Here is a 12,711-nt window from a genome sequence, read left to right as displayed (position 1 = left end):
CGGATGAATTGCCCTCTCCGACGCAGACAGGTCGAGCAGGCATGAGCGGAGTGGCGCCTGTTGCAGCACGGCGGGCGGGGGCACTCGAGCGCGCGAGCGCAGCAGGTCGACGCACGGCCGCGCGACGCGAAGGAGGCCTCTCGTCGTGCGGTGGTGGTGGCGATAGCGCTGCCGAGGTTGGGGGTGGGTCTGACGGGTGGGACCCGGTGGAAGCGGCGTAACCCCTTCAACTAGACCTGGCCATGGGCAGCCCGGCCCGGTCGGCCCAACCCGGCTCAAAAAAGCCCGACCTTGTCCATGGGCCGGGCTCGGGCCTAGATTTCAAGCCCGATGTCCGGGCCGGGCCGGACCCGTGCTCGTCATATTTGCGCGTTAACGAAGAGGCCTGGCCCGAGGCCCGGCGGGCTTTTAGCGTGATGTTCCGGGCACGGGCCTGGGTTTTTTGCATCGGGCTTTGGTTGGCCCGGCCCGACAGATGGCCAGGTATACCTTCAACCCTCAACAAACGGGCCGGGTCCAAAGGTGACGTTTTTTACAGTAGGAGGTGCTCGACCGCGACAGGCCGGCAGCCATGCCGCCGGCCCCCACAGCCGCCGCCTCGGCGGCTCTCCGCCGCGAGGACCTCCTCCGCGTCGCCGCCCCGCTCCGGTCCCTGCTCGCCGCGGCGCCCTACGCGCCCCCCGAGGGCTCCGACACCTCCGTGAAATCCCTCCTCGCCTCACTCCTCCCGTCCCCCTCTGAACCCCCGACGGGCGGGGCCGGCAAGGAGGCCGTGGACCTGCTCCTCTTCTGCGCCGCCGCCCGCGCGGCCTCCGCGGAGGCCCCCGCGCTGCACTGGGTCCCGGAGGGGCTCTCCAAGGCGGCCGCCGCCGCGATGGAGGAGATGGCGGCGATGGGCGGGTGGGCCGGCGTCGCGGAGATGGTGGTGGCCATGATGCCGGAGGCAGTGCCGCCGCTGAAGGCCGTGCTGAAGGATACAGGCGTGGACGCCAATGATGACATGATGATGATCGGCGCCGTGAAGCCGCCCAAGGAGCACGCCTTTGTCGCCGCGCACCAGTTCCGGTGGCTGTTGTCCCAGGTTCGTGCTCCATGATAGTTACACAAGCATCATTCTCTTTGCAAAGTACTAGGGCTGTAGTAATGAGTAGTTTATTTAGGAAAACTTGACACCTGCTTGAATCAAAATGTTCAAATTACTGTGAGAAACAGAAAATGTGTTGCAGTAACTACTTGTGACAGCACCAGAAGCTTCAGTCACTAACTTTGAAGTATTTCAGCATTAAAGGTGTTTACTGAAGTTGCTTCTTTGAGTGTTTCAGGTTAATTACCCCAAGCTTGGCGATCTGTGCTGGTTAGTCATTCCATGTGCTTTGATCATTGGTCACCGGACGTTTAGGTATGATGATGTTCTTTTTTGGTTTCTCTGTTGAGGATGACATCAGTATGTGCTGAACAGCGGGCCTAACTTTTTCCTTAACCACATTCAGCTTGACCAGTAGTGCTTATTTCAATTTCTTCTAAATTGCTGTTGGTGGGCATTTTGAGTGAGAATGATCCATATGATTGACAGGAACAAGGAATGATTAGCTTCATGCACATAGCAAAGAATGTGAAAGTAACAGAATTAAGTTTGTATGAAGATGCAATACTTGATGCGTGTTGCCAAAACATTCCTGCAGATGATGAGTTATGGTATCGCGTTGTTGAGGTATCAGTGCTGCTCTTGACTTGCACAGAGAAGTAATCCACGTAGCCCTTGGTACACTCTTTTCCTACTTGTAAATTCTCCACTTTATTTCTGTTGTAAATTCTCAGATTTTACATTGGATTATGGGTATTGTATAAGATATTTATGTTATAAATGTACAGTGTACTACTCATCTGACATACTGAGAACTGTGGTATAGCCTTTTCCTTTTGCACCAAAATGCAAGTAAGGGTCCTGATACTTTCTTGATTGCCCGGAAAATCCACATTTATAAATGGAATGCCTGAAAACTGAAAAGCTGCCTTTAAATTAGTGAGATAAAGACTGTTACATCATCTTCTCCCTTTGTTTGTCAATAGTCACCATTGTTTTTAAGGCGTCTCGCCTTTGACGCTTAGGCAGCAAGGTGCCATGGCAGTGCCTTGCAGTTATGCCCGCTTTAGGCGCTTAGGCGTCAGGGCAGTGGGTATTCACGTTAGGTCGCCTTACCGCCTTAAAAACATTGATAGTCACTGTTTAGAAAAGCAACTTAGATGGAATTTGTTCTACTTATATTGAAAGTACATCATATTCATGGGGGAATCTGAGATTAACAGTTATAGTCATTAGCTGAAGAGTGGAAAGCTAGGACAAAGACACTGACTTAAAGTTACTCAGCTGTCTACTAATATGAGTTTTATATAGGTACCATCAATCTGGTTCATCTCTACTATAAACCTCAACTACATATATTGTCCTTTTCCTTCAACTTCAGTTTTCCATTGGTTCCAGGTACGACCGCGTACTTTCTGAGATGTTGGGACACCTGGAACGGCAACCACTAAACAAAGAACGTCGTGGTGCATGGCTTACCCTTATCGGACCAGTTTCGGATGCTATGGGCCTCTTCCTATTGGCACATTTTCGTCTCCTGTTCTCTCTATTTTTCCAATGGATGCATGCTGATGATGATAGAACAGTTCTTTTGGTAAGAAGGTTGTCCTGATTATGGACTATGTGATTTTCTATGTATTAATCACATTTCTTTAATATTTCAGCCATGTATCATTTGCAGGTGTTAGAGCGAATTCATACAGTTATTAAGCTCACCTGGATCAGGAAGTCACCCTACACTTCAAGGTACTAGGGAATATGATACTCCCTCTGTAACTAGGTAGTACCTCTTAGGATTGTTGTCATCTTTTGTTTTATCTACTTGGCACTTGCTGAATCTGGAAATTTCTAACTCACCTTTTCTTTGTATTTAGACTGGTGGATGAGCTTGTTCTCTTGTATAAGGAGTCAGCCACGAGAAAGAGCCGTGAGATCATGCGAAATCACATAGTGGAAATACTCGTGTTACTCCAGAAGTAAGTTTATTCTTCACTAGTGATTTTAGTTTTTGCATCACATTCCTATTAAATGGCTGTTGGATACCTGTCAGAGTAAATTAGGTTCGGAAATTAGAATAGTACACTGGTTCAGAATGAGTCCTTCCACCTTGTTGGCTGCCATTCTACTATCTTCGTGGGCAGTTAAATTAGTTATTCTTCAGTGTATCATGCTTATGACTTTTACGAATTAGTGCTCATCCAAGCAAGTTAGATTACATCTGAAGATAATTTATCTAATCAACCAATGGTGGCCTGGCGCAGTGGTCAAGTACTCTCCACTTGTGCCAAGAGGTCCTGGGTTCGACGTGGCCTCTCTGCATTGCACTGTGCAGGGGTAGGGTTTGCCTCGTATAATCCTTCCCCAGACCCAGACCCCACCTGGTGTGGGAGCTTCTAGCACTGGGTCTGTCCAACCAATGGACTAGTTGGAACAATACTTCTAGCTAGGGTAAAAATATTTAATATTAACCTTATCTTATGATACTGGAATGGTGATCAGAGTAAAGTATTTTGATGTTTAGAGTGCACGCAAAGCAAGTCAGTTTCTGTGCAGGAATCAAATGCTTACCTTCTGTTGGTTTCTGCCGCATGGATTCATGGGCAAATTGCTGTTATCTGAATATATACTTATGGACATATCTGGCCCGAACTCCAATTTGATTTATTTTTTCTACTTCTTATTGCTGCATTTGATCATTTCTTCCTCTGAGATCTGCCATTCGGTCTTCTCATGGTAAGATGTACCCTTGTAGGTGCAAGGGGCAGCAGTTTGAGGAAGCTTGGAAGAAGCATGAAGCTGACCCAGATTTAACATTGCTGCTATCCCGTTTCAAACAACTTTGCACCAGAGATCATTCGCCAGAATTCTGAGCTCAACTGGTATTCTCAATGTACATAGTTGAATAGCATAGATCAAATCAAGGCTGTTAAATCTTAGCTCTTAGTGTTTGGATTTGTGCGCATTTATTTGCTGGTGGGTTTTTTCCTGTAAGATTTGCCCTCGTACTCTCAAGGATCAAAGCTCGCTGGAGGCTTTGAGTCCTGATGAAAGTGTGATAGCACTAGCTAGACATGAACTGAGGCAACATACCAGGGGCAAGCCACTCTTATGCTGTAACTTTGCAACTTCTTTAGAGAAATGTAGGTTTGTAACAGTGTACCAAATCAACACGTAAAATCCTCTCAATTTACTTGAGAGAAGTAACTTTGTTTGTAACTGTGTACCCTGCTCAACATGCCAAAACTGCATCTTTACTTTTACTTTAGGTCGGAGTAGTTTAATCTGGATACATAGTGCAGAGTGCATATATAGCATAGCCATGGAAGAACTCATCGAAGGCTCAAAATGTTGCGGTGAGGCTTCCATCGTCTAGTCTAGGGGAGAATCAAACAGTTCATTATGTCTGCCCATTCTTCTCCCGGAAGCTGAGTATCTGTGGCTGCAGGTACCTCCCGTGGTAGATGAGCCTGGACATGGCCTTGTACGCCGCCTGGGTCATGTGGATGCCGTCCCAGCTCACGTACGCCGACGGGTCCGCGCACACCGCCGTCCCCTCCACGCCGCACATCAGCCTCAAGTCGTAGTTGTACCTGCCGCCGGCGCCGCAGCAGGCCTTGTGCGTGCTATTCGCGTCGAAGCCGAGCGCCGGGCCGCCCTTGAGGAGGCTGAGGAAGGAGTTGAAGTAGTCGGCGTAGGCAATGGCCGCGTCAGGGTATGACGCCCGGAGAGCGGCCACGGCTTGCTGGAGCTGCGTGTTGTGCTTGGCGGCGAAGAGGTTGAGGTCCTTGAGGCACGCCGTGGAGTCGTAGGCCGACGGCTCCGGCATGGCCATTGCGGTGAGGTAGCTCGGGAGGCAGCCGATGGGGAAGTTGCCCGGGACGATGACTCTGCTTGCGCCCATGTCAAGCACTTGCTGTGATGATGGGGGCAACGACTCGACAGAGTTAGTTCCTGAGGTTAATCGTTGGATGTACTTGTGATAGAAGCTGTTTTGATGGTACCTTGGTGGCGTTGATGATGGTCTCAACCACAGCTGGGATCATTTTCTCCACCTCACTGACGGACTTGTTCGCGTAGAAGGCGAAGTTGTAGTCGTTTCCTCCGATCTCCCCGACCAAAACCAGAGAAGATTGGAGCCTCTTGCGAATTTCTGTACACATAAATTTTACATAGAGAATTAGTATGCCTGACTGTTGAAAACAGAGTGTGCATTGAAAAAGTACTGCGAGTAACAAGATTGAAGGAAATTTATGAATTGCCTTGGTCAGTGTCGAAGGTGGACTTCATGAAGTCCTTGAACCACTGGAGCTGCAGCTTGAGGGAATTTGCGGTGAAAGGCATGGAGAAGGTGCGATTGAACAGGTCGGTGGGGTCCATGGCGGTGGCTCCGGCGACGGCGAAGTTCACCCCGTGGTCGAAGCTCATGTTCTTGGCCAGGTAAGGGTTGAGGAACGGGAGGCCCATGTCCTGAGCTGCATTCGCACATGAGGAGCAGAACACTGAGTGAGTGTCACGTACGTTTACTACGTGCCGTACCACTCCTGTTCACTCTGAACCAGAGCTACAGAGCTTGAGAAACATTGTTGTACGTACCTAGGAAGTCGATGATGAGGAGGCCGTCGGAGCATCGGCCGGTGGGGCGGCCGAAGGTGACGCCGTAGGGGAGGTGCTTGATGGTCTCGAAGGCGCCGGGCGGCGCCTCCTTGGCCAGGTTCCCCGTGTCCGTGATGGAGTCGCCCAGGCTGTAGATCGCCGCCACGGCACCCTCGTCACCGCCTTGCCCGTGGCTGCAGCACACGTGCGAAGCGGCGACGACGAAGAGGAGGAGGAGAGACGCGGAGGAAGCCATGCAGAAAACAGTTGTAAATGATCAGAGTGCGTGCGTGCGTATCTCGACAGGACTCGGAGCTGGCTATCGAATGTCGATGAGTTCCTGCTTTGCTACGGCCTCCTTTTATACAGGCCGGGCGTTCTAGAGAAAGGCGTGGGTTGACGGAGGAGCGGTGGTTCTCGTCGCCGGGGCGGCGATGCGTGCGCGTGTGGGTGTGGCAAAGAACAAAGGAAAAACATTCTTTCTTTTTCTAGGGAATTTGAAGTGCCATGCCGCGCGATTCTGTGTGTCCGTCGCTTTGCTGCTGACAAGGATATCACGTAGGGTCGGATCCGGTCCGAGATCGTGGGGCTCGCGATCGGCTCTGCTTTGGACTAGAGTCATCGTGACCACAGAAAGAAAGAAAGGCATCATATCAGCAAGGAAAAGAAGAAAAGGCAACAGCCTGCCATTGGTCGCCATGCACGTACGTAAAACACAACGGGTGTGTCTGGTTGCCCGCGCTAGATCCAACCAGACACGTGCGGAATAAAAATGGTATGTTTGGTTGCGTGACTTGCATCCACTTCTCAGGCCGCACGGAACTTAAAGCATTTCTGAGCCTGTCCGCAGGAAAACGGCCGAATCGTCAGTTTTTGTCGAGCCACGCGTGCCCCTTCGCTGCATGCCTCGGGAAACGTGGGAGACGGATAGGATGTCTCATAACTCCCCTCCCCCTCTGGTGTCACTGCCCACTCCTCATTCACACCACTATCTCTCACTCTCCACACCGTCCCTTGGTGCTATTCTTCAATGGTACGTCCGCCGCTGCGCCGCCCCCTCACCCCAGCAGCGCCTACAGCAACCGAATCCAAGACCAGTGGGTGGCAGGCCTCGCCAACATCGGCATTGACCTGATGGCGGCCGTCCGCGCGTCGTCCCCCTTCTGCACCAGGCCTCCTCCTCGGGCCAATGCGGTGACGGCCGCTCCGGCTCTGCCTTCATATCCAGACCTGGTAGTCTTGGGTTCGGTTGCGCCGCCGGAGGAGGCCCCATCAGGTGTGCCGCCGTTCGGAACCCTAGTGGTTGGAGGTTTTTTACCCCCATTCGAGAGTTTTCTCCGGCAAGTGAGACAACGCCATGGACGACGGCGCCCTCTTCCTCTACCTCCCGCGTCACCAGGAGCAGCGCCTCCTCTGATATGGCCCTGGGCATGGCCGGCTCATCCTCTTCGGGTGGCCCCTCGTTCCCGCCAGGGTTTTCTGCTCGGCCGGCCTACGCTCCAACGACAACCGCTCTAATAAGTCCATTGTTTCCCATTTGCTCGTAGATGTAGATTAGGGTTTCCCCTTTGATGGGCACCGCCTCGGGTGTGGATGCAATATGGGTGCTTGTTGTTCTTGCTACATTTGTGCTTGCTACATTGGCAGTCAACTGTGCTTGTTATTCATGCTAGATTGCTAATCAATCATGCTTATTGTTCATGCTAGATTTGTGCTTGCTCCGTGTTTATGCTGCACAAGTGCTACTGTCACTGATTCGTGTTGTTCGTAGTTAGGGTTTTTGCATGATTGCATTACATGCATGGGGATTAGTGTAGGTAGGACAAATGTGCATGCTCATCTACATTGTAGGATCAATGTGTTTCCTCATGTAGGTTGTTGCCAACTCTGAATGCTGCCAAATGTGGAAGTGGCACTGATAAGCGGCAGTTGCCAAACATGCAGTGCTATGTTTAAATCATAGCACTAATGATTGGCATAGTGCCACTGATCAGTGGCAGTTGCACCTGGGCAACTGCCATTGATTAGACGTAGTTGCTAATCATCATAGCACTGATGATTGGCAATGCTCTGTTACTAACACAAGTCGTCTTACCTGACAAGATCATGAAGACAGAGTGGGACGTATCTGGTCAAGGAGCGCATGTCGTGGCTGGCACCGAGGGCACCAAGGACCTGGCCCCGACGAACCGGTGGCTCAAAAGGGTAAACCTGCCTGGCAGGATCGCTGCCATGAGCCAACACTACCATGAGGACGAAGGGTTAGTTCGGTTTCTTTCCATGTGTTGTGGCGCCTGGCCTAGGCCCTCCCTGGGAACTGCCTGGCTCATGTTCGGTTGGTGTCCCATGATGATGAGGGAGCCTAGCCTGGAGAACGTTATTAGCTTGCCAAGATAATTAGCCTGAGCCAGACATTGTGAATCGGTAGCCTAGACATGCTTGGGTTTGCCTGGAGGTGCTGATCACAAGCATTAATAACATGGCTACAAAAAACGAGGCAACTAGTAGAATATTAAAAATGGGAATACACCACCAGGCCAGGTCATGGACCAAACGCTACTAGCCTGGCCAGGCAAAGAATTCAATTCACGCGCAGCCTAGGCATCACAGTTTTCTAGGCATGTTATCTAGGCCACCAACCAAACTAGCACGAAATCCGAGGACCAATCACGAAGAGTGGGCACGAGAACCGCTTCGCTTCTAGGACATGGAAGATCTCGCGATGCTCATCATCCCGCCCAAATTCATAAAGGTGATGAAGCAGAGGCTAGTGACCAATCCCCCTTGCGTCGTCAGGCTATCGGCGAACAAGTGGTGCGAGTTCTGGGTTCAGGTCCAGAACTTCCAGGGTCAGATGGTCCTTGGTAGGGGTTGGTAGTACTTCTGTCGCCGCCACAGGATCGTCCCCGGCAACCTCCTCGTCCTGCGAATCTCCGGGCTTGGTCTCAAGGTGCAGATCTACAACCATGACAACTCCATCATGCACAGGGGCTGCTACACCAGGCACAACTGAATCGGCAACACCAGCCTCGCGCTCTAGATCGCTGGTTAGTATTAAGTATTTAGTATGAACTTGTTAGTAGTTTGTGGTGATGGTCTGAACTTTTGTTGTGAAACTGTCAATATTTTGCCCAGGGATCAACACCAGGGTGTGAAGCAGGGGGCATATGGGATGCCCCTGTTGCATTAAGACTTCTCCCCTACTACTAGTATCCATGTTTATCTATTGTTTAACCTGTTTGCTTTATCTGTCATGTGTTGTTAATTAGGTAGTCTATTCTTATGTTGTACCTACTATTGTGCTGCAAATTTGGTGGTAAGACCACCACATTTGAAAGAGTGAGCAGCACATATGTGCACGCAGCCAAACAACTGTGATTTGCATCTGCTCACCCGTGAAGCACATATGTGTGCAACCAAACAGTCGGCCCTAAATTGTCCACTGATGCAATGCGGGTGACCAAACAACAAGTAGATGTTGGTTTTTGGTCTGTTTTTACTCAGGCAGACCAAACTGGGACAAATATGTAATGCATGCAAATTTAGTGATGACAATCAAACACGCCTAACGAAAACCATTTATGCATTTGTTTTCTTGGGCGCATGCATGGCACGTTGCAGTTTTTAGCCTAACGAAAACCATTTATGCATTTGTTTTCTGGGGCGCATGCGTGACCCGTTGCAGTTTTCAGTGTACTAGTGGGCTACAGAAAACAAAACGACACACACACCCGTGGTATTTGTTGGATTATGTATATCCAACATTACTGACGAGAGTGGAGGATCATCATTCACCTCCACCCTCCTACCCACGCGTCCCTCCCACGGTTGCGGGTGACCAAGGTAGAAAACCCAAGCCTCTGGGGCCGCGTCCCCCGCCTCCTTCTCCCCTCCCCCATCGTTGCCGGTCTGCATAGGTGGCTAGGTGCTGGTGGCGGGGGGGAGGGGGGTCTCTCCTCTCTGCGCGTGGGGGCTCGATGCCGGCCGGTGGTCCCGGGAGGTGACGCGACGCTGGGTCAGGGTGTGGCGGTGTGTAGTCAAGCTCGGATGAGGCTCTCAGGGCCTGCGTTTGGTGGTGTGGCATCGGGGGTTGCGAGCTGGTGGCTGTCGGGTCTTTGTTGGTGGTGCACGGGCATGGAGGTGGCTCCCCTTGTCCTGGTGATGGGCTAGCGATGTGTGGGGCAGGCCTAGTGCCGGACGGTGGACATTGGTCGCTCGCACAGTGATGGCGGCTCTAGATCTGGGGCTCGCATTTTCGGGTGGATCGCTTTGGACCCGAGGCGGGTCGGACCTCTAGTTTTGGGTAGGTGGAGTTTTTGCGTGGTCCGGGCGGTGCTTGCGGGCAATGAGATCCTTCTCCTCGCAGGTGCGGTGGGCGTCAATGGTTGTCGTGATACTGCTACACGGTCGGCTAGGTCAGTATCTGTGACAATGACATGACATTGTGCGAGCTTGCTCGGCGATGGCCGTCGGTAGTCTTGGGTCGTGCCCTCCTCCTGCCCCCCCGGTCCACGGAGACTAGCTGAGGATGTAGGCGTGGACGTCTCCTACGGTGGAGATGTCGACCTAGGCTCCGGACTGATGTCGAGTTAGGAGTGAAAGGAGACGCCTTTCGCTTTTTCTACCATGGTTGGGAAGCTCTGTTGAAGATCGTTGGCAGTTTCTCGAACGTGGATGTCGGTTCACATGGGTGGCTCTCGGGCGACCTGCATTGTGGTGGTGGCGGTGGTTATCAATCTTGATCGTGTGGGCAAGAGGTGTAGCGGAGGGTGGCTCGGGTGGTCGTTTTGTCTTGCAGTGACAACACCCTGATCCAAACCTGAGGAGCTGGTCTCGTCGCTCTTGTCCTAAAGACACATGCTATAATTTATGCCAACATAATAGCACATACACGCAGAGGGAGTCAACGGCATGTACCGACGCCTGGGTGACCGATGTGTGATATTGTGAGGAAGAGCCCTAGGGGATATAGCTGATGAACAGTGAACCTCGTAAACAAATCTCGATGTCGTGGCATGTGTGATTGCTTGATCTGGATAGATCAATGCCGGCCTTTGATTATTCGGACGTGAATGAGCCGCATGTATTACTGATGTGGTATATACAAGGATCGAGCTTACAGAACTTACTAGGATGCGCACGAACGCACGAGGCCGAATTTTGTGTTTTGACCCTTTTCGCATACCAATTCAGGATCTGACCCCGGTTGGAAATAATTTCGGGATTTGTCCCTTTCGCTACCGCCATGGGTTCTGGCGGTAGGGTTAGACAGCCTACCGCCAAGGTCCCTGGCGGTAGGGTGCGACGGAGGGGGACAACGGTCGTCTCCACATGCTGACGTGGATTAGTACCCTACCGCCAGGGACTATGGCGGTAGGCTGTTTGACCCTACTGCCAGCACCCCTGGCGGTAGTGTGTGGCTTGGGTTTTTGCCTCTGAAAGGTTCTGTAACAAAAAATCGCAGCGGCCTGGCGGTAGGTTGTTTGAACCTACCGCCATGGGGGTTGGTGGTACGGTCCTGGAATAGGCAGAATGCCCTCTGTGACAAAAAAAGCACTACCCTGGCGGTAGGCTGTCTGACCCTACTACCAGGGTCCTTGGCGGTAGGGTCCTGTATTTGCCTGTTTCCAAGTTTAATTGCTTACTTCTTTTCAAAAACAATATCACAACAATGATATAGAGTCTAAAAAACATATCTCAAACAATTAAACTTGGGGATCACATACACATTAATAAAAGTTGAACTAAATAGACATGTCAAACGAAGTTTAACTAATTACCAAACGGAGTTTCACAACCACTAGTTTCACAAATAGTTTCACAAATAGCAAACACATAGTTCCAAGTAGTTTCACAACCACTAGACAACCCAACTACAAGAGCCAAGTATCCAAGAGCAGAATTACTTGCTCCTTCTCCTCTTGGAGGTACGTGAAGGAAATATGCCCTAGAGGCAATAATAAAGTTATTATTTATTTCCTCATGTCATGATAAATGTTTATTATTCATGCTAGAATTGTATTAACCGGAAACATAATACATGTGTGAATACATAGACAAACATAGTGTCACTAGTATGCCTCTACTTGACTAGCTCGTTGATCAAAGATGGTTATGTTTCCTAGCCATAGACATGAGTTGTCATTTGATTAACGGGATCACATCATTAGGAGAATGATGTGATTGACTTGACCCATTCCGTTAGCTTAGCACTTGATCGTTTAGTATTCCGCTATTGCTTTCTTCATGACTTATACATGTTCCTATGACTATGAGATTATACAACTCCCGTTTACCGGAGGAACACTTTGTGTGCTACCAAACGTCACAATGTAACTGGGTGATTATAAAGGTGCTCTACAGGTTTCTCCGAAGGTACTTGTTGAGTTGGCGTATTTCGAGATTAGGATTTGTCACTCCGATTGTCGGAGAGGTATCTCTGGGCCCACTCGGTAATACACATCACTATAAGCCTTGCAATCATTGTAACTAATGAGTTAGTTGCGGGATGATGTATTACGGAACGAGTAAAGAGACTTGCCGGTAACGAGATTGAACTAGGTATTGAGATACCGACGGTCGAATCTCGGGCAAGTAACATACCGATGACAAAGGGAACAACGTATGTTGTTATGCGGTTTGACCGATAAAGATCTTCGTAGAATATGTGGGAGCCAATATGAGCATCCAGGTTCCGCTATTGGTTATTGACCGGAGACGTGTCTCGGTCATGTCTACATAGTTCTCGAACCCGTAGGGTCCGCACGCTTAACGTTCGGTGACGATTTGTCTTATGAGTTATGTGATTTGATGTACCGAAGGTAGTTCGGAGTCCTGGATGAGATCGGGGACATGACGAGGAGTCTCGAAATGGTCGAGACATAAAGATCGTTATATTGGATGACTATATTCGGACACCGGAAAGGTTCCGAGTGATTCGGGTATTTTTCGGAGTACCGGAGAGTTACGGGAATTCGCCGGGGAGTATATGGGCCTTATTGGGCTTTAGGGGGAAGAGAGAGGGGAGGCTGCGC

General features: G+C 50.5%; 1 protein-coding gene and 1 pseudogene across 1 annotated transcript; one reads left to right on the top strand and one right to left on the bottom strand.

Moving 5' to 3' along the window:
- The first annotated feature begins 524 nt into the window (after positions 1–524).
- On the top strand, positions 525–4,307 carry LOC109740479 (uncharacterized protein At2g39910-like; annotated as a pseudogene).
- Positions 4,308–4,319: 12 nt separating this feature from the next.
- On the bottom strand, positions 4,320–6,104 carry LOC109740480 (acetylajmalan esterase). Its single transcript, XM_020299539.4, has 4 exons — positions 5,678–6,104; positions 5,344–5,556; positions 5,086–5,234; positions 4,320–4,997 (listed from the first exon to the last, which is right to left on the bottom strand). Exons 1-4 carry the CDS (start codon positions 5,931–5,933, stop codon positions 4,482–4,484), a joined length of 1,134 nt encoding a protein of 377 aa, XP_020155128.1. The 5' UTR covers positions 5,934–6,104; the 3' UTR covers positions 4,320–4,481.
- Positions 6,105–12,711: the final 6,607 nt, after the last annotated feature.

The sequence above is a fragment of the Aegilops tauschii genome, chromosome 7 (genome assembly GCF_002575655.3).
Source record: "Aegilops tauschii subsp. strangulata cultivar AL8/78 chromosome 7, Aet v6.0, whole genome shotgun sequence".
NCBI classification, from domain to species: domain Eukaryota; kingdom Viridiplantae; phylum Streptophyta; class Magnoliopsida; order Poales; family Poaceae; genus Aegilops; species Aegilops tauschii.
This window is presented reverse-complemented; position numbering and strand designations above follow the sequence as displayed.